The sequence below is a fragment of the Entelurus aequoreus genome, linkage group LG24, assembly GCF_033978785.1.
Source record: "Entelurus aequoreus isolate RoL-2023_Sb linkage group LG24, RoL_Eaeq_v1.1, whole genome shotgun sequence".
NCBI lineage: Eukaryota > Metazoa > Chordata > Actinopteri > Syngnathiformes > Syngnathidae > Entelurus > Entelurus aequoreus.
In genome coordinates, this window is record NC_084754.1 from 968,558 (window position 1) to 989,601 (window position 21,044).

Here is a 21,044-nt window from a genome sequence, read left to right on the forward strand (position 1 = left end):
TTAATAACAAATTGGCTCTAACCCTTAACTAGTCATTATTAAGTACTTATTAATGCCTTATTCGGCATGGCCTTATTATAACCCTAACCCTCTAACCCTAACCCTAACCAAATAACTCTAAATTAAGTCTTTATTACTTAGAATTTAAATGATAAATGATAAATGGGTTATACTTGTATAGCGCTTTTTTACCTTCAAGGTACTCAAAGCGCTTTGACACTATTTCCACATTCACACAGTCACACACTGATGGCGGGAGCTGCCATGCAAGGCGCTAACCAGCAGCCATCAGGAGCAAGGGTGAAGTGTCTTGCCCAAGGACACAACGGACGTGACTAGGATGGTAGAAGGTGGGGATCGAACCCCAGTAACCAGCAACCCTCCGATTGCTGGCACGGCCACTCTACCAACTTCGCCACGCCGTCCCCTAGTGTCCAAAAAACTCTAAATTAAGTCTTTGTTATTTAGAATATGTTTCCCATACTAAAGTGTTACCAAAAACATAAAACTTTGACTTGAATTTGAAGAAAAAGTACATTTTATTTTCCACTAAAGAAGGGTTGGGTGAATGCGCATATGAAACTGCTGGGGTTTGGTACCTCCAACAAGGTTAAGAACCACTGATCTATCACAAAAAAACAAGAATTGTAGACATGATTGGAAAATCAAGACAACCCTAACCCTAACCCTAACCCTCAAGACAACCCTAACCCTAGCCCTTAAGACAAGCCTAACCCTAGCCCTCAAGACAACCCTAACCCTAGCCCTTAAGACAACCCTAACCCTAGCCCTCAAGACAACCCTAACCCTAACCCTAGCCCTCAAGACAACCCTAACCCTAACCCTAGCCCTCAAGCCAACCCTAACCCTAACCCTAGCCCTCAAGACAACCCTAACCCTAGCCCTTAAGACAACCCTAACCCTAGCCCTCAAGACAACCCTAACCCTAGCCCTCAAGACAACCCTAACCCTAGCCCTCAAGACAACCCTAACCCTAGCCCTCAAGACAACCCTAACCCTAGCCCTTAAGACAACCCTAACCCTAGCCCTCAAGACAACCCTAACCCTAGCCCTTAAGACAACCCTAGCCCTAACCCTAGCCCTCAAGACAACCCTAACCCTAGCCCTCAAGACAACCCTAACCCTAACCCTAGCCCTCAAGACAACCCTAACCCTAGCCCTTAAGACAACCCTAACCCTAACCCTAGCCCTCAAGACAACCCTAACCCTAGCCCTCAAGACAACCCTAACCCTAGCCCTCAAGACAACCCTAACCCTAACCCTAGCCCTCAAGACAACCCTAACCCTAGCCCTTAAGACAACCCTAACCCTAGCCCTCAAGACAACCCTAACCCTAGCCCTCAAGACAACCCTAACCCTAGCCCTCAAGACAACCCTAACCCTAACCCTAGCCCTCAAGACAACCCTAACCCTAGCCCTCAAGACAACCCTAACCCTAGCCCTCAAGACAACCCTAACCCTAACCCTAGCCCTCAAGACAACCCTAACCCTAGCCCTTAAGACAACCCTAACCCTAACCCTAGCCCTCAAGACAACCCTAACCCTAGCCCTCAAGACAACCCTAACCCTAACCCTAGCCCTCAAGACAACCCTAACCCTAACCCTAGCCCTCAAGCCAACCCTAACCCTAACCCTAGCCCTCAAGACAACCCTAACCCTAGCCCTTAAGACAACCCTAACCCTAGCCCTCAAGACAACCCTAACCCTAGCCCTCAAGACAACCCTAACCCTAGCCCTCAGGACAACCCTAACCCTAACCTTAGCCCTCAAGACAACCCTAACCCTAGCCCTTAAGACAACCCTAACCCTAGCCCTCAAGACAACCCTAACCCTAGCCCTTAAGACAACCCTAACCCTAGCCCTCAAGACAACCCTAACCCTAACCCTAGCCCTCAAGACAACCCTAACCCTAACCCTAGCCCTCAAGACAACCCTAACCCTAGCCCTCAAGACAACCCTAACCCTAACCCTAGCCCTCAAGACAACCCTAACCCTAGCCCTTAAGACAACCCTAACCCTAGCCCTCAAGACAACCCTAACCCTAGCCCTTAAGACAACCCTAACCCTACCCTAGCCCTCAAGACAACCCTAACCCTAGCCCTGAAGACAACCCTAACCCTAACCCTAGCCCTCAAGACAACCCTAACCCTAGCCCTCAAGACAACCCTAACCCTAACCCTAGCCCTCAAGACAACCCTAACCCTAATCCTAGCCCTCAAGACAACCCTAACCCTAGCCCTCAAGACAACCCTAACCCTAGCCCTCAAGACAACCCTAACCCTAGCCCTTAAGACAACCCTAACCCTAGCCCTCAAGACAACCCTAACCCTAGCCCTTAAGACAACCCTAGCCCTAACCCTAGCCCTCAAGACAACCCTAACCCTAGCCCTCAAGACAACCCTAACCCTAACCCTAGCCCTCAAGACAACCCTAACCCTAACCCTAGCCCTCAAGACAACCCTAACCCTAACCCTAGCCCTTTACAAGTGTATGACTGTAGCTACCACTTTTGCATTCCGAAGTCTGAATTTATTGCCTCTTCTTGTGAGAGCTACCACAGTCCACAGAGAGCTACCACAGTCTTCTTGTGAGAGCTACCACAGTCCATATGCGAATGTCCAACTAAGACTCCTTCATTTATTATGGCCTCATGCATTATTTACTTAAACTTGGTGGTTTGCTTTCTCCAAGTTGAATACAAACATTCACCATATGTTGAACATATGAGTCGATTAATTCACTTCACGTTGAACACAACTGATTACGTTCGTTCCTAATCTATGTCTGTATCTTTCCACCGTAATGGTAATAGCCGTGTAATCTGATTAGTTCAGACCTCGTTAACGGAGAGCGCTGCTTTTATAGTGATTGCAAACGTCTCACAGCTGCGATGGTGTCTCTTGTCAGGAGATCATCAACTTTAACTGCCGCAAGCTCGTCGCCTCCATGCCGCTGTTTGCCAACGCCGATCCCAACTTCGTCACCTCCATGCTGACCAAACTGCGCTTCGAGGTCTTCCAGCCGGGCGACTACATCATCAGGGAAGGAACCATCGGGAAGAAGATGTACTTCATCCAACACGGCGTGGTCAGCGTGCTGACCAAAAGCAGCAAAGACACCAAGCTGTCTGATGGCTCTTATTTTGGAGGTAATGTCTCCACTCTGCTGTGTAATGCATACTAATATACTCTTCCCTGTTGGCTGCCACCACTTCTCTTTGTGCTGATGTGAAGAATTGCTAATAGTCGGCCTTGTTTTGATTTATTTTGCTCATGCACTCAGCAGATTAACTTTCCTCACTATTTGCGGCAGGGAAAAAAATGTCCACATCATCTCCTTAAAACAGGGGTCGGCAACCCGCGGCTCCGGAGCCGCATGCGGCTCCTTGACCACTCTGATGCGGCTCAGCTACATACATGCCGACCCCCCCGATTTTCCCAGGAGATTTATAATAATAATAATAATAATAATAATACCTGGGATTTATATGGCGCTTTTCTAAGCACCCAAAGTCGCTTTACATGTTTTTCTGCACCCATCATTCATTGACACCTGTAATTTATGGATCTCAGTGTCTCTCATAGATTACTCCCAGTGAAAAAATAATCCTATTTACACTCTAATTACTAAATAAAGGGCGTGCCCTAATTGCACTGCAGTAATTGTCCTCTATAGCATTTACATACAGCGTGCCAGTCCAGCCACATGTTGCATGTTGTTATTACTTGCACACACAGGAGACAGCAAAGCATACTTACTCATCAGCCACACAGCTTACACTGACGGTAGCCCTATCAAACAACTTTAACATTGTTACGTTACAAATATGCGCCACACTGTGAACCCACACCAAAAAAGAATGAAAAACACATTTCTGGAGAACATCCCACCGTAACACAACATAAACACAACACAACCATTACCCAGAATCCCATGCAGCCCTAACTCTTCCGGTCTACATTATACACCCCCGCTACCACCAAATCCCCCCACACATCAACCCCCCCCCCCCCCCTCTCCGTGCGTTGGTTGAGCGGAAGAGTTAGGGCTGCATGGGATTCTGGGTATTGGTACCGTCAGTGTAAGATGTGTGGCTGCTGAGGTAGTACGTCTTGCTGTCACTTAAGGGAGCAAGCTGAAACTGCAATCTACATGTGGTTGAGCAGGTACACTGTTAGGGCAGACTGTAGAGGGCGCCAAATGCAGTGTCATCACGCTCTGATATCCGGGAGTCTCCCGGGAAAAATGAGAGGGTTGGCAAGTATGACGCTATCAAGCGCTAATCATTCAACACTCGCGGGCTGCACTAACATCAAATTTCCAAATTAAAGTGCGTGCCGGTGCGTGTGTCGGAGACCCCTGGTTAACATAGCACAAAGCATTTAAGCTTTGTATGCAGTGTTTTTCATTTTAAATTTTAAATTTTTTTTTGTGGCTCCCATTACTTTCTTTAATTTGTGAAACTTGCCAAAATGGCTCTTTGAGTGGTAAAGGTTGCCGACTCCTGCCTTAAAAGAACTCGGGGACTAATATTGTTTGATCTTTGATTCCATCTCAGGGGTTTCATGCTTTTTTTCAGTCAAAATGTAGTATTTTTAAACCGTATAACTAGAGATGTCCGATAATGGCTTTTGTGCCGATATTGTCCAACTCTTAATTACCGATTCCGATATCAACCGATACCGATATATACAGTCGTGGAATTGGCACATTGTTATGTTGTGATGCCCCGCTGGATGCATTAAACAATGTAACAAGGTTTTCCAAAATAAATCAACTCAAGTTATGGAAAAAAATGCCAACATGGCACTGCCATATTTATTATAATTATTTTTTTAACATGCCTCAAAACAGCAGCTTGGAATTTGGGACATGCTCTCCCTGAGAGAGCATGAGGAGGTTGAGTTGGACGGGGTTCGGGGGGGTGGGGGGTGGTGTATATTGTAGCGTCCCGGAAGAGTTAGTGCTGGAAGGGGTTCTGGGTATTTGTTCTGTTGTGTTACGGTGCGGATGTTCTCCCGAAATGTGTTTTGTCATTCTTGTTTAGAGTGGGTATACAGTGTGGCGCATATTTGTAATAGTGTTAAAGGCCCCCCTCAGTGTGACCTGTATGGCTGTTGACCAAGTATGCCTTGCATTCACTTGTGTGTGTGAAAAGCCGTAGATATTATGTGACTGGGCCGGCACACAAAGGCAGTGCCTTTAAGGTTTATTGGCGCTCTGTACTTCTCCCTACGTCCGTGTACACAGCGGCGTTTTAAAAAGTCATACATTTTACTTTTTGATACCGATAATTTCCGATATTACATTTTTAAAGCATTTATCAGCCGATAATATCGGCAGTCCGATATTATCGGACATCTCTACGTATAACCTATCTATAGTAGGGAAGGCATTCACGTGGCCCCATCCCTGGGTGGAGGAAGGAGTCGGGTTCATTATTTCGCAGAAAATGATGGAAAGCGCCACTCTATATAGCAACCGACCCCATGGTCAAAGTTGGAATTGCAACACATTTTACGATATCCAACACTCTACTGCCATCTGGCGGCTAAAGTGGAGAGTGCACCCCCCCTAATTTGTCACGTTTCATGTGTCAGGTAAACGGCGCCGAATGGGGCCATATGATTCCCCTTCTTACTGTATACAGGGGAACAAATAACAGCATATATGTAAACAATAAAGACATAACTTTAGAAATGAATAGGACCGACAGCACCTTTTAGCTCTTATTTCCAAAATTGTGTACACTACTGAATTGGGGTCTTATGGCCACTTATGTGGACAGTATGTGTATACTGCCATCTGGTGGTGTCAGAAGAGTAGAACATACAATGGAATTTGGAGAAAAAAAAAGTGTAAAAATAAGAATTAGCATGTCACTAAACATGAAGTACACGTGTGTGTACTTATGGACTAAGTACATCATATCAAAAGACGGTTCTTAGTTTTTATTCTAATTAGGGTCCAATAAGCCCAAATAGCAAAGAGAAATTAAAAAAAAGCATGTAAACAAACAGCTTGGACCTTAAGAGGTTAAGATAGTAATACAGTTTCAACGGTAAGAATAGTTTTCAGATATTTTTTAATCAAGTACTTTTTGCATTAATAAAATAGCTTTTGACGTTGACAATAAACCACATGGCCAAAAGTTTGGACACACCTTCTCATTCAATGCATTTTCTTTACTTTGATGACTATTTACATTGTAGATTGTCACATCAAAACTATGAATGAACACATGTGGAGTTATGTACTTAACAAAAAAAAGGTGAAATAACTGAAAACACGTTTTATATTCTAGTTTCTTCAAAAGAGCCACCCTTTGCTCTGATTACCTTTTCGCACACTCTTGGCATTCTCTCCATGAGCTTCAAGAGGTAGTCACCTGAAATGGTTTTCACTTCACAGGTGTGCTTGAAGCTCATGGAGAGAATGCCAAGAGTGTGCACAGCAGTAATCAGAGCAAAGGGTGGCTATTTTGAAGAAACTAGAACATAAAACATGTTTTCAGTTATTTTACCTTTTTTTTGCTAAGTACATAACTCCACATGTGTTCATTCATAGTTTTGATGTGACAATCTACAATGTAAATAGTCATGAAAATAAAGAAAACGCATTGAAAAGAAGGTGTGTCCAAACTTTTGGCCTGTACTGTGTATGTTAACAATAAACACATAACTTTCAGTTCAGTTCAGTTTCAGTTTATTTCATACATGCATTGGATACAATGTAACGCATCACATATTTCCAGTTGTTTCATTACAGCACGTCCGAAAAGGAGTAGGAAGAAGCCGAGCTTATTTAATCCCACCCCTTTTCATACCATAGCAATTGTATCCCATTTCTTTGTTCTCTGTAACAAAAAAGTGAATAAATAAACTTTAGAAATTTAGTAAAAAAAATTCAACGGTAAGATTTTGGGATCTTTTCTAATCAAGTGTGTTTTCGCATTAAAAACACAGCTTTTGACATTGACAATAAACCACATGAAAACCGTTTAAAAATGATACCTTTATTCCATTAAACTTGACCTGACAGTTGCCCTGACTAAGATGGCCGCCACAAAGACGAGGCAGGCTGCTCCTGCGCCTGAGCTGGCGTATCTATCCCATCGCCCTGCAGTATAAAGTTTTGTTTTATGACGCGTGTATTTGTAGTTATTTTTCATTTACAATGATATCATTCCATAGTACATCAGTTAGTTAGAGTGTGTTTTACTTACCCTTGTGTTGTGTTCAAATTGGGTGTGACCGGAAGTTGTGTAGTCAATTGCTCAGTTGTCTAGGTGGCCAATATTTTCACAGTCTGTTTGGAAGTCACTGCTTAAATTGCAAAAATCACATGGATGGTAAAATGTTGCAGCAGTTGTCATGTGACGGGAACAGATGAAATCAATAAACAGGACAGCAAAGTGAGAGCGTGAGAGAGCATCCACAATATGTCTGCCCTCAAAAATATGTCTCTTTTTTTTTTTTTTTTTTTAAATGGCGCATTATTTAATTTTCCTGATCTGGCACGGCAGATTAGGTCAGGGCAAACTGTAAGCTGCAGAAATTGCATTAAGTGCTCCATCTGTAGAGTTCAGAGGCAATGCTCTTTTCATGTTTCATCATCTAACTACTGCAACCATTTGGACTTTTTGTTTCTAATTTAATTTTTAAAAGACACGTTTGAAAAATGTTATAAAATCTTCATAATTCTGGACTTTGCAAGAAAATTTCCATTTTCTTTTTTATGCGTGAAAATTGCGTGGATCTACGTATGTTACATTTGTATCAATTGCATACATTTTTTTGCATAAAGTCCCAATATCTACATTATATTTGATGTACTGCAGTGTTTCCCACACATTCATTTATTTGTGGCGGCCCACCACGAAAGAATTACGTCCGCCACAAATTAAAAAAAATAAAATAATAATTTTTTATTTTTTGTGGTTTTTTTTGTCCTGTCCAGCTTCTCAGGCAAATCATATAGTTGATGTAGATGTAGATGATCATATAGTTGATGTAGATGTAGATGTAGATGATCATATAGTTGATGTAGATGTAGATGATCATATAGTTGATGTAGATGCCCATATAGGCTGTTCACATTTACTTTACAAAAGAGAAGTGTAGGATACTTCTCTTGTTGCCTTATTTGTATTTGACCACTACTGTTTTCTGTTTATTTGTTACTGACTGTGGCAGGACACCTCTGCCTCTGTTTCACTTTATGTTGCTGGTAAATAATATGCTTGTAGTAGTAGGCTAAAGTTAAATTATTTAGTATGCACTAATTAAAGGGGCAGAGCTTTAAGAGACATTTTAGCTTTTATATTTTATAAGATATATTTTTTGTAAGAACCACAATTAATAAATATATTTCAGTGAATAACTTATTGTTCAAATCTGTATATAAATATGTACATAAAGTGTTGTAATTATATTGTAAATTGGATGGATGGACGTTTAAAACAAAACTGTTATTATTAATTAGTAAGTATACATTTTTTGAGCCTTTTTAGAGAAAATCATATCATTGTAGTAAATTATGCAAATTACCCGGTGATGTCATGGTGATCACGCCCATAGCCACGCCCCCACCGCCACAGGTATCTTGGCAGTTTATGGGGAACCCTGTACTGGTATTCATTTTGAAAATAGGCTCCAAAAAGTATAGGGTCAAATGGGACAAAATTAGATAAATATATTATAAATCTTTGAATGATTCCTTAAACGTGTCACTAATTGATTACAATTGGAATCAAAACCATAGATGTGTATTTTATTTATTTATTGTAAAAGTACATTTGATATTGTATTCATTTAATTAAGTATTTCAATATGTATTTAATTATATGATCATTTATTTGAATATTAATTTTAAGATTCAAATAATTATTCCATGTGTCAGAATAATTGTATCTAAGTTATCAGAAAACTTTGTGTGTCAATGAGTTCCTGGCGAGCAGACAAAAGCTGTCTTTCATCTTACCAATCAAAAGGCTTGTAAAACTCCACTGTGTAGGATGGGAAGCGAAATGAAGGTGTCGGTTTCTTTGATCTATTGTAATCCACAGGAAGATTTTGTCTTGACCCGAGCTCTACAAAGCGGAGAGGAAGCAGGACCTGACCCCCCTCCAGGCACCTTTTCTTTGAACTGTTTTGTGACCAAAGGCGACGGCTGTTTACGACCCCCTTTCCTTTAGAAACAGCTGTTGCCATGTAATCAGGGAAAGTCCAAATAAAAGAGGAGGCGTACAATCTTTCGTCAGAGCGTGGTGGGAGACCGTACAAGAGTACAGCCCAGACGTTTCTCCTCAATTGAGCTAAATTGAATTCTGTCTCTGTTTAATTCCTTGCTTCTTTGTCTGTTTGATAGATGTCATCAGTGTTTGCACCTGACACCATGATTTAATGATTGATTGATTTAATAATTTAATGAACATTATTGAACTTATAAATAACGTTTTTTTATATATATGTAATGGTAATATATTTATATAATACTTTGTAATATTGAAATATTTAACAAACAATGTAAATAATTAAACATACATTTAGATTTAATTAATTAATGGAACATTTAACACGCGAAGTCCCAGAGAAGGGTCAATTGACACTTTTACCTAGAAAACACACAAGAGGGTCATTTGACCCCTAGTCCCCCCTGTGGACACTCCTTTTGTTATGAAAATGTGGCTGTTAGTGGCACACGGCAGGGGGCCACTTGAGCCTGTGTGGGGGAGGGGACCTTACAGCTCAAGCTTTAGTTCTGAGGTAGGTTGTGTGTGTTTTTGCAAGGATCAACAGAATGAAGGGATCAACACTCTGACATTTATTGTTAAAAAAAATACAAAACAAAACATATTTACAAAGAATGAAAAAGCAACTGTTTTCCCAGTTTTGGTGTGGAGGGTTGTTGCAGAAGCAATTGTTATTTTTGTGTGCCAAAAATAGTTTTAAAAAAAAAATTTACAAAGAAAAAAGCATATTTACAAAGAATGAAAAACCATGTCCATGTAAACGTGACTGACATACATTTGAGCAGTCACTCACAATCCTGGCACTGCCATTGCTCCTTTCGGCATTTCCCACATGTATAATTTTTCTGTCTACCTAGACAAACTGCCCCTAACAGCCTCATTACCATAACAAAATGAGTGATTAGTGTATTCGGGAAAAGCGTCGGGCCAAATGACCCCTCTCTGGGTCTTCTAGGTAGACAGAAAAATGCTGGGACTTCTAGTGTTAATAACACATATATGTCTTTAATTCCAATATACTCAATGCATTCATTGTGTAGGTAATTATTTAAAAATGCATTTATTTATTACATTTTCTGCCATTGGCCTTTTTCTAACGTGTCCAAACATCAAAGCGCATATAAGCATGTCCCTGCTTAAGCTTCTAAATAAGGACACGCAAAATGTCGCATTAATCATTTCTCTTCTTCCTTTCCTGCAGAGATTTGCCTCTTGACTCGAGGCAGAAGGACAGCGAGTGTGCGAGCAGACAACTACTGTCGTCTCTACTCTCTGTCTGTGGACAACTTCAATGAGGTGCTGGAGGAGTATCCCATGATGAGGAGGGCCTTTGAGACGGTGGCCCTCGACCGCCTCGACCGCATTGGTGAGACCTTTGGGATAAGATTCTATTTCATTGATAGCTGGCGGCCCGTTTCCAACCTTTTATCACATTTAATGGTCGTGCAGCTGGAGACCCCGCAGTGCTCCTGGGGTTGTGTTGAATATGTAATACAAACCCCGTTTCCATAGGAGTTGGGAAATGGTGTTAGATGTAAATATAAACGGAATACAATGATTTGCAAATCCTTTTCAAGCCATATTCAGTTGAATATGCTACAAAGACAACATATTTCATGTTCAAACTGATCAACTTTTTTTTTTTTTTTGCATATAATCATTAAGTTTAGAATTTGATGGCAGCAACACGTGACAAAGAAGTTGGGAAAGGTGGCAATAAATACTGATAAAGTTGAGGAATGCTCATCAAACACTTATTTGGAACATCCCACAGGTGTGCAGGCTAATTGGGAACAGGTGGGTGCCATGATTGGGTATAAAAACAGCTTCCCAAAAAATGCTCAGTCTTTCACAAGAAAGGATGGGGCGAGGGTCACCACTTTGTCCACAACTGCGTGAGCAAATAGTCAAACAGTTTAAGAACAACCTTTCTCAAAGTGCAATTGCAAGAAATTTAGGGATTTCACCATCTACGCTCCGTAATATCATCAAAAGGTTCAGAGAATCTGGAGAAATCACTTCCATCCCTCAGACGGCACTGTATCAAAAACCGACATCAATCTCTAAAGGATATCACCACATGGGCTCAGGAACACGTCAGAAACCCACTGTCAGTAACTACAGTTGGTCGCTACATCTGTAAGTGCAAGTTAAAACTCTACTATGCAAAGCGAAAGCCATTTATCAACAACACCCAGAAACGCCGCCAGCTTCGCTGGGCCCGACATCATCTAAGATGGACTGATACAAAGTGGAAAAGTGTTCTGTGGTCTGACGAGTCCACATTTCAAATTGTTTTTGGAAATATTCGACATCGTGTCATCCGGACCAAAGGGGAAGCGAACCATCCAGACTGTTATCGACGCAAAGTTGAAAAGGCAGCATGTGTGATGGTATGGGGGTGCATTAGTGCCCAAGACATGGGTAACTTACACACCTGTTAAGGCACCATTAATGCTGAAAGGTACATACAGCTTTTGGAACAACATATGCTGCCATTTAAGCGCCGTCTTTTTCATGGACGCCCCTGCTTATTTCAGCAAGACAATGCCAAGCCACATTTTTTCGTAAAAAAAGAGTGCGGGTACTTTCCTGGCCCGCCTGCAGTCCAGACCTGTCTACAATGGAAAATGTGTGGTGCATTATGAAGCCTAAAATACGACAGCGTAGACTGTTGAACGTCTGAAGCTCTACATAAAACAAGAATGGGAAATAATTCCACTTTCAAAGCTTCAACAATTAGTTTCCTCAGTTCCCAATCCTTTATTGAGTGTTGTTAAAAGGAAAGGCCATGTAACACAGTGGTGAACATGCCCTTTCCCAACTACTTTGTCACGTGTTGCAGCCATGAAATTCTAAGTTAATTATTATTTGCAAAAAAAACAAACATTTGTCAGTTTGAACATGAAATATGTTGTCTTTGTAGCATATTCAACTGAATATGGCTTGAAAAGGATTTGCAAATCATTGTATTCCGTTTATATTTACATCCAACACCATTTCCCAACTCATATGGAAACGGGGTTTGTACATTCTGGGTGTGTCATTCATTAAAAAAACGTAAAATTCCATTCAGTTTTTTAACGCGGTCTGTCATAAAATTTTTAGCATTCAGACATGATTGTGAGGTTTTGTATTAGTGTTCCTAAAAATCAGATATACCGGCCCCCAGACACATTTTGTTTCTCTAAATTTGGCCCCCCGAGTCAAAATAATTGCCCAGGCCTGTATTAGACGCTATACCCGCAACTTTCTTTTGGCCATCATCTAAGTACCTAAAATTTCCCCCCTTTTCAGATCTTTTGAAGGGGTGGAACAATTCACTGCTTTGTCCTGCTGCCTTTTTCAAGCTATTTTAGCATAGTAGCGTGTCTCTCAATAAGCATAAGGGTCTGCACCGCTGGTGTAACTTGGTTTTCCTTCCGTGTAGATTGGGCCGAAAATAATGTACCAGCATAATGTCGGTTTATAGCGAGTGAGAAGGACTGAAACAGGTGGTGTGGCGGAGCCTATGCGATTATTTAATCATGAGGTTTTTAACCACGGTTAATACTAAAACTGGTCAATCGTTGCATACCTGATAGTTACCGTATTTTTCGGACTACAAGGCGCACTTAAAATCCTTTCACTTTCTCAAAACTCGACAGTGCGCATTATAACCCGGTGCGCCTAATGTACGGAATAATTCTGGTTGTGCTTACCGACCTCGAGGCAATTTTATTTGGTACAAGGTGTAATGATAAGTGTGACCAGTAGATGGCAGTCACACATAAGAGATACATTACACACGGCACTCAAAAATCTTTCAAAATGTTTTTAGTACGACTTCGGTATGCTGTGAAGCCGCACCGCTTGATGGATGGTTGGCGCATTAAACATACGAGTATTATTATGGTGTGTGTATAAAGACCGCAAAATGGCACCTATTAGCAGACATATTACCTGCCGTTTTGTTTCGCACTTGTCGTAGAATTTCTGACCTTTGACCTATATTTCATGTCTGTCAAGAATGTACGCTCATTTAATTTCTCTTCTATTCTGTGCCATTGAATGGACCGGGTGTGGGACAAAAGTGAATATTAAGTCGTGCCAACCTGTCTACAGAATGTTTTGATTGTCTAAGTATGATTAAGGGATCCAAGGATGTTGCAAAAACAAACATGTCGAAGACCACAAGAGTGACGCACGAGAAAAAACAGAGTGACGCACGAAGAGACAGATAACAATGGCATGAGACCGGGACTCGAGAGAGATTGCTTTTTGTGAGTCCTTCGGAGGACGGCCGTTTGTTTGCAGGGACAAAACAATCCAACTTATGCACTTTTGACTATGAGAAAATAAACTTGTACTAAATTCACTTTTGTTGCTGTTTAAGCTCTGGACAATCCACTACACACTATTATGCAAAAGCAACTTTTCTTACCTTCTGGTACCTGCTGATCTGTATTTGGGATCTGCATAAGTCCTGAAAATGTGCACGCGGCCGCCATTTAGTTTGTGCCGACACCATAGACATATAGTAAGCTTCTTCTTTTTCTCTACCTTCTTATGTGGCATTCATCCCCCTCTGTTGCCATTTCTAATATAAAGTAGTATAAAGTGCTTACTTATATCTGTCAGTAAACTCGCCATGAAAGCGCTAAAACATACCGGTGTAGTGACTTTACATTATTCACCCAAGGAACTTCAGTTATTAGAGAGTTCCGGTCGGAAGGTTTTTCACGGGACACATTTCCGGCGTTGTTGTTGCACTAGTGAGCCACGGATAAGGAGATGCTGGGTTTGCTTACCAACCTCGAAGCTATTTTATTTGGTACATGGTGAAATGATAAGTGTGACCAGTAGATGGCAGTCACACATAAGAGGTACATGTAGACTGCAATATGTCTCAAGTAAACACAAACATTTTATATGCTCTATTGAAAATATAGAACATTACACATGGTGCTCAAAAATCTATCAAAATGTTTTAGTATGACTTTGGTAAGCTATGAAGCCACACCACTTGATGGATTGTACTGTGCTTCAACATAGGAGTATTATTATGCTGTGTGTATAAGGTAAGACATATCTGGCATTTTGTTTTGCAATATTATGCAAAAGCAACTTTTCTTACCTTCTGGTACCTGCTGATCTGTATTTGGGATCTGCATAAGTCCTGGAAAATTGCGCGCATCCGCCTTTGTAGTCGACACCGTAGTCGATAAGCTTCTTCTTCTTCTTCTTCTTTATCTTCTTGTTATGTGACATTCATCCTCCACTGTTGCCATTTCTAATATAAAGTAGTGTAAAGTTCTTACTTATATCTGTCAGTAAACTCACCATGAAAGCGCTAAAACATACCGGTGTAGTGACTTAACATTATTCACCCAAGAAACTTCAGTTATTAGGGAGTTCCAGTCGGACGTTTTTTTTACGGGACACATTTCTGGCGGATGAGGAGATGCTGCTCCGCTGTTGATTGAAGTAAAGTGTGAATGTCATTAAAACAGTTAGCTCCATCTTTTGACACTTCTTCCACTCCCGTCCTTGCACGCTACAACAAAGATGACGGGGAGAAGACGCTGTCGAAAGTGAGCCATGTAAATAAGACCGCCCACAAAACGGCGCATCCTGAAGCGACTGTCAGAAAGCGACTTGAAGATGATGTGTAAAACATCATCTATGCAACATTTTGACCAAAGAGCCACCATCACATGTTATGTAGACCACAAGGAAGTCTTTTACATTTAGAAAAAATCATAATGTGACCCCTTTAATGCGCCTTCTGTATGAAAATAGACCTGAATAAACTTGCTCATCGGCGGTGTGCCCTATGGTCCGAAGAATACGGTAATTTTTATTTATTTATTGAGATTAAAAACCTGTTTTTCAAGGGAGTCCTGACCAAGAGGCAGCAAAGTTGCACACAAAATGACATTCACGTTAAACATAAAAATGACAGGAAAGGTAAAACCGTTATAATGCTTTGTTTAGATTTAAAAATGGAGTCAGCTCCCAGTCTCTTTGTAACATGTTCCAAGCACAAGGAGCTGCATAGACAAAAGCTTTTTTTCCCCAGCTCAGTAGGAGCAAAAGGGACAGAAAGTATCAGCTGATCGTTGGATCTCAGAGCATCCCACCAGGACCGCTGTCCCACCAGGACCACTGTCCTGGTGGGACAGCGGTCGTCGCCAACCATTACCAGGTCATGAATAACGTCATTGATAGACTTGCCTTCTGCTTTTTTCTTAACAACAGGAAAGAGAAACTCTGTTCTCCAACATAAAGTTCAGCATCACCAAAGTTCTGGCACATTAAACCTCCAAGAGAGTGAGATCATCCAAAGAATAGTGCAACATGACCGCGACATGGCCCAGTGCACACAGCTCATCGAGACCAGCAACGGGCAGAGCTTGACCGCTCCCCCTGCATCACCCACCCCGGTCATTTGGGCCCCCCTGATTCAGGCGCCTCTCCAGGCGGCTGCTGCCGCCACCCCGCTGGCCCTGGCTTTGGCTCACCACACCCAGCTGCCTCCCATCCTCTTTCACCCTTCTCTGGCTACTGGCTCCCTGAAAGACCGCATCAGCCACTCGAAAATACTCCACAGTGGAGCGCTCTCTTCTGTGGTCCGGGGTTCAGGGTCCAGTTCCCCTGTGAGCTCACCCAAATTTCACACAGGGGTTGAAAGTCCCCCACTGGCCTCCATCAGACTGCCGCACCTTACCACTGGGCCATTGCCGACTCTGACTTCTCAGCCGATCTTTACCAGCAGCTTGCAGCCCCTGTTGCCTCCCTCTCATCCTCCACACTCGGGTATGGCCTCGGTCTTCCCCATCAGCCAGGCCGCTGTCTCCTACACTTGCGCGGCTCAGCTCCACTCGCAGCCCTTCCACAGCGTCATGGCCACGCCGCACTGTCCGTTCGGTTTACTCCAGCAGGGGGAGACAGCGAGGCTAGTAGGGAGATTTCCAGACCCTTCCTCCTGCGCCATAAGTCCTCTGATCTCCAGCTCTGTTGGCCCGATTCTAAATCAGCTGCAGGAGAGCTCGCGGGTCATCACACAGCAGATGGGTACCTGTCATGGCAGCGCAGGCAGTATTGCCAGCGGACGGAACTTTCCATATTTGCCCATTAGCACCAGCAACTCTCAGTCCTCTGGCAGATTTATTCCGCCAGCCGGAGGAGGCGGGGCTGCGGCGTCTCTGGCACAGCAGAGTCTGGCAGGTCTCCGTACCGCATTCCTGCCACAGCTTCTACCGGAGCAGTCCGCCCTCGCCGCCCTGGCGCATTACGGCTCTGCAGAGGCCTCGCCTTGCTACACACCTCCACTTCACAGCCCCAGCCTACAAAGTCCGGTGAGGGGAAGGACAGTTTACCTAAATGAACCCACCAGGATCAAAGACACTCACAACCCTCTTAGCACTCAGACCTCATGCCCAGCCAGGGTGGCGTGCACCATCAGGGAGCACAACGAGTCACCAGGAGAGCTCTTCAGCCAGGAAATAAAGACAATCTCGGGCTCTCATAGCTCTTTATACCACATGCAGGACAGGCTTTTCGAGGTTAGCCCCTTCTCTTCCCCTGTTGCAGCCAGTAAACCCGACCTACCGATCCCGGGTCACACCACCGCCGTCACCTGGACGCATTCGGGACTGGAGCCTCAGAACCAGTTTCTAGCGGTGAACTCCCAAGTGCTAGAGACGGAACACAAACTGTCCAAACTCCCCTCCAGTTTGTGAGGCTCAGACACACCCTCCTTTAATGGCGACGGACCAAAACTCAATTTACTCTCTTCGTTCACGTATGCACTCCTTTGAATCCAGGCGGGTGTGCCACTCTTATCCAGCACTTTCCACCACAGAATGTATGGCTTACAGGTAATAATGGAACATTTTTTCTACAACATAGTTTTCCCTTAAATATGATAAGAAAATGACCTATTGATGGGTAAATGTATACCTATAGCACCTCATGAAAATACACATTTATCAAGCTATATGTACTATAATCATATATTGTTATTGTTTAACCCTCTTTTCCTTTCAACCTTCACTTCTTTAAAGCTCTTAAGTTTGACATCTGAAACCAAAAAATGTTTGTCTTTTTCAAATGGTAAATGGGTTGTACTTGTGTAGCGATTTTCTATATTCAAGGTACTCAAAGCGCTTTGACACTATGACCACATTCACCTGGCGATCACGCAGCCTTGGGGACGACTCACAGGGGGACTGAGGATCGAGCCAGGTTGGGGGGCAACCATTCTACCACCTGAGCCATGCTGATCGCCATAACTTTTGCAGAGCAAAGGGAAGTCGATGGTGTACTTTGTGTTCTGAAGACGTCGCATCTGAACAGAGTACTTTACAGAGTACATAGACAAGTGTAGTAAAGGGTCTACTTCAGTTGGGAGGGCGGTCCAGCTTCATGTACAGTGGTACTCCAGGTTTTCGTACGACCCACATTTTTGCTGAAATTTTCCACCCGTTTGTGTACACCGTCTCTTATCTTATGATCAAAATATTCACCGTAACATATTTGTGTGAATACTTTTCCATGTCTAGAACGTATTCCCTGGATTTACATTATTTCTAACGGGAAAAATTTGCTTCGGTTTTTGTACGATTCAGTTTTCACCTGACTTTTTGGAAGGGATGACTAACGAAAACCGAGGTACCACTGTATTTTGGGGTCTTGTTCATGACTGAGGAAAGGGTGGAGCAAATAAGGCTGTATTGGACGATAGTGGCGAAGAGAGAGCTGACCCACAATGCAATGCTCTCAGTTTACCAGGGATTTCCTTCCTACACTCGTTTGGTCCAGTTTTGGGTAAAAACCAAAAGGACAAGGATTAACTTCCTTCGCAGGGTTTCTGGGCTTACACTCTATTAGAAAAAATGAGGACCTTGGTCAACCAGGAGGGACAAGACGCGGTCTCGAGCCTTTTTTGGTTGGAAGCTGCCTTAGAGCAGACCTTGGACACTATGAGTTATTGTGTCTCCTTAGAGCAGGGGTGTCAAACTCCTTGCAGCTCAGGGGCCGCTTGGAGGAAAATCTATTCCAACGTGGGGCAGACTGGCGAAATCACGGCATAATAGCTTAAAAATAAAGACAACATCAGAGAGTTTTCTTTGTCTTACTTTAGCCAAAAATAGAACAAGCATATTCTGAAAATGTGCATTTTACTTCAAGTTAGTTGAAAGTTGTAAGGAAACAATGGTGCACTTTCAAAAACACCATGAAGAACACAATGACTTTGTCTGAGCCATTCAACTCTGAGCACTATCCGTTTAGCATTCTCATGTTAGCAGTTCACCATTAAATACATGTTTGCAACATGCTGTTTCCGCAAACCGCCGCGTTGGTGACATCCGCAACTGCCACAACACATTCATTTATCATCATTCAAACATTACAATTATGATATGAGCAAAACAATTATCAAAATGACACCGTCGCCGAAACCAAGGCAACATAACTACAAACTTAACCAATGTGAACATGGTGGATTTAAGCATAAAATAAAACTGAAAAAACAACAAATGTGTAAAAACCAATTTTTAATGTAGAGTTCAGTTTGCGCGTCGTGCAGTCAACCAATTGCGAGCGTTGCACGGAACTCTCTAACTACAAAGATGATGGTCATGTTGACTTAAGTCTTTGCGTCTTACCGATTTTGTTATTTCATCCGTTAAGTAGATCATTTACAATAAAAGAAGGTAGTCTGCCGCCATCTGCTGCCAGTCAAAACGGAACAGCAGATTGCACGCGCCTGCGCCGATTTCTTCTTTTCTGCGGAGTTGCGGCAGCCAATCCAGAGGGCGTTTAAAGTCAGCTGACACATTATCTTTAAACTGTGTCGTACGAGAGGTGGGTTACCCTTGAATTGCCGTTGCAGCATCCAGGGGACACATTTAGAACAGCAGTTTCTTTCGTTTAAAAAAATTTGTTGCTAATTTTTATACTTAGCAAACTCATCTTAAACCTGTTTCCGGGCCGTACATTTGACACCCCTGCCTTGAAGAGGTGAAGTCCAGCCTTCCCTACAACAGACTGAGTCTCCTGCCAGATCAATCAATCAATGTTTACTTATATAGCCCTAAATCACGAGGGTCTCAAAGGGCTGCACAAGCCACAAGATAGTGGATCTAACATAATAGTGTGAGAGTCCAGTTCATAGTGGATCTAACATAATATTGTGAGAGTCCAGTCCATAGTGGATCTAACATAATATTGTGAGAGTCCAGTCCATAGTGGATCTAACATAATAGTGTGAGAGTCCAGTCCATAGTGGATCTAACATAATAGTGTGAGAGTCCAGTCCATAGTGGATCTAACATAATAGTGTGAGAGTCCAGTCCATAGTGGATCTAGCATAATAGTGTGAGAGTCCAGTTCATGATGGATCTAACATAATAGTGTGAGAGTCCAGTCCATAGTGGATCTAACATAATAGTGTGAGAGTCCAGTCCATAGTGGATCTAACATAATAGTGTGAGAGTCCAGTCCGTAGTGGATCTAACATAATAGTGTGAGAGTCCAGTTCATGATGGATCTAACATAGTGTGAGAGTCCAGTCCATAGTGGATCTAACATAATAGTGAGAGTCCAGTCCATAGTGGATCTAACATAATAGTGAGAGTCCAGTCCATAGTGGATCTAACATAATAGTGTGAGAGTCCAGTCCATAGTGGATCTAACATAATATTGTGAGAGTCCAGTCCATAGTGGATCTAACATAATAGTGTGAGAGTCCAGTTCATAGTGGATCTAGCATAATAGTGTGAGAGTCCAATAGTGTGAGAGTCCAGTCCATAGTGGATCTAACATAATATTGTGAGAGTCCAGTCCATAGTGGATCTAACATAATATTGTGAGAGTCCAGTCCGTAGTGGATCTAACATAATAGTGTGAGAGTCCAGTTCATGATGGATCTAACATAGTGTGAGAGTCCAGTCCATAGTGGATCTAACATAATATTGTGAGAGTCCAGTCCGTAGTGGATCTAACATAATAGTGTGAGAGTCCAGTTCATGATGGATCTAACATAGTGTGAGAGTCCAGTCCATAGTGGATCTAACATAATATTGTGAGAGTCCAGTCCATAGTGGATCTAACATAATATTGTGAGAGTCCAGTCCATAGTGGATCTAACATAATAGTGTGAGAGTCCAGTCCATAGTGGATCTAACATAATAGTGTGAGAGTCCAGTCCATAGTGGATCTAACATAATAGTGTGAGAGTCCAGTCCATAGTGGATCTAACATAATAGTGTGAGAGTCCAGTCCATAGTGGATCTAACATAATATTGTGACAGTCCAGTCCGTAGTGGATCTAACATAATAGTGTGAGAGTCCAGTTCATGATGGATCCAACATAGTGTGAGAGTCCAGTCCATAGTGGATCTAACATAATATTGTGAGAGTCCAGTCCATAGTGGATCTAACATAATAGTGTGAGAGTCCAGTCCATAGTGGATCTAACATAATATTGTGAGAGTCCAGTCCATAGTGGATCTAACATAATAGTGTGAGAGTCCAGTCCATAGTGGATCTAACATAATAGTGAGAGTCCAGTCCATAGTGGATCTAACATAATATTGTGAGAGTCCAGTCCATAGTGGATCTAACATAATATTGTGAGAGTCCAGTCCATAGTGGGGCCAGCATCTTGAGTGGAGACAGGTCAACAGCGCAGAGACGTCCCCAACTGATGCACAGATGAGTGGTCCACTCTGGGTCCTGACTTTGGACAGCTAGCGCCTCATCTGTGGTCACCGATGTAACA

The 21,044-nt window shown here is 42.6% G+C and overlaps 1 protein-coding gene across 2 annotated transcripts in view; it reads left to right on the forward strand.

Annotated features, from left to right (window-relative positions):
- Window positions 1-19,488, forward strand: part of LOC133641768 (potassium/sodium hyperpolarization-activated cyclic nucleotide-gated channel 3-like) — a 64,301-nt gene extending 44,813 nt beyond the window's left edge. The window contains exons 6-8 of one of the 2 annotated variants that reach the window (XM_062035755.1): window positions 2,929-3,169; window positions 10,476-10,640; window positions 15,515-19,488. In XM_062035755.1, the coding sequence (XP_061891739.1) occupies window positions 2,929-3,169; window positions 10,476-10,640; window positions 15,515-16,998 (1,890 nt within the window). In that variant the 3' untranslated portion in view covers window positions 16,999-19,488. The remainder of the gene's footprint in view (window positions 1-2,928; window positions 3,170-10,475; window positions 10,641-15,514) is intronic. The other variant, XM_062035756.1, reaches the window with a different exon arrangement.
- Window positions 19,489-21,044: the final 1,556 nt, after the last annotated feature.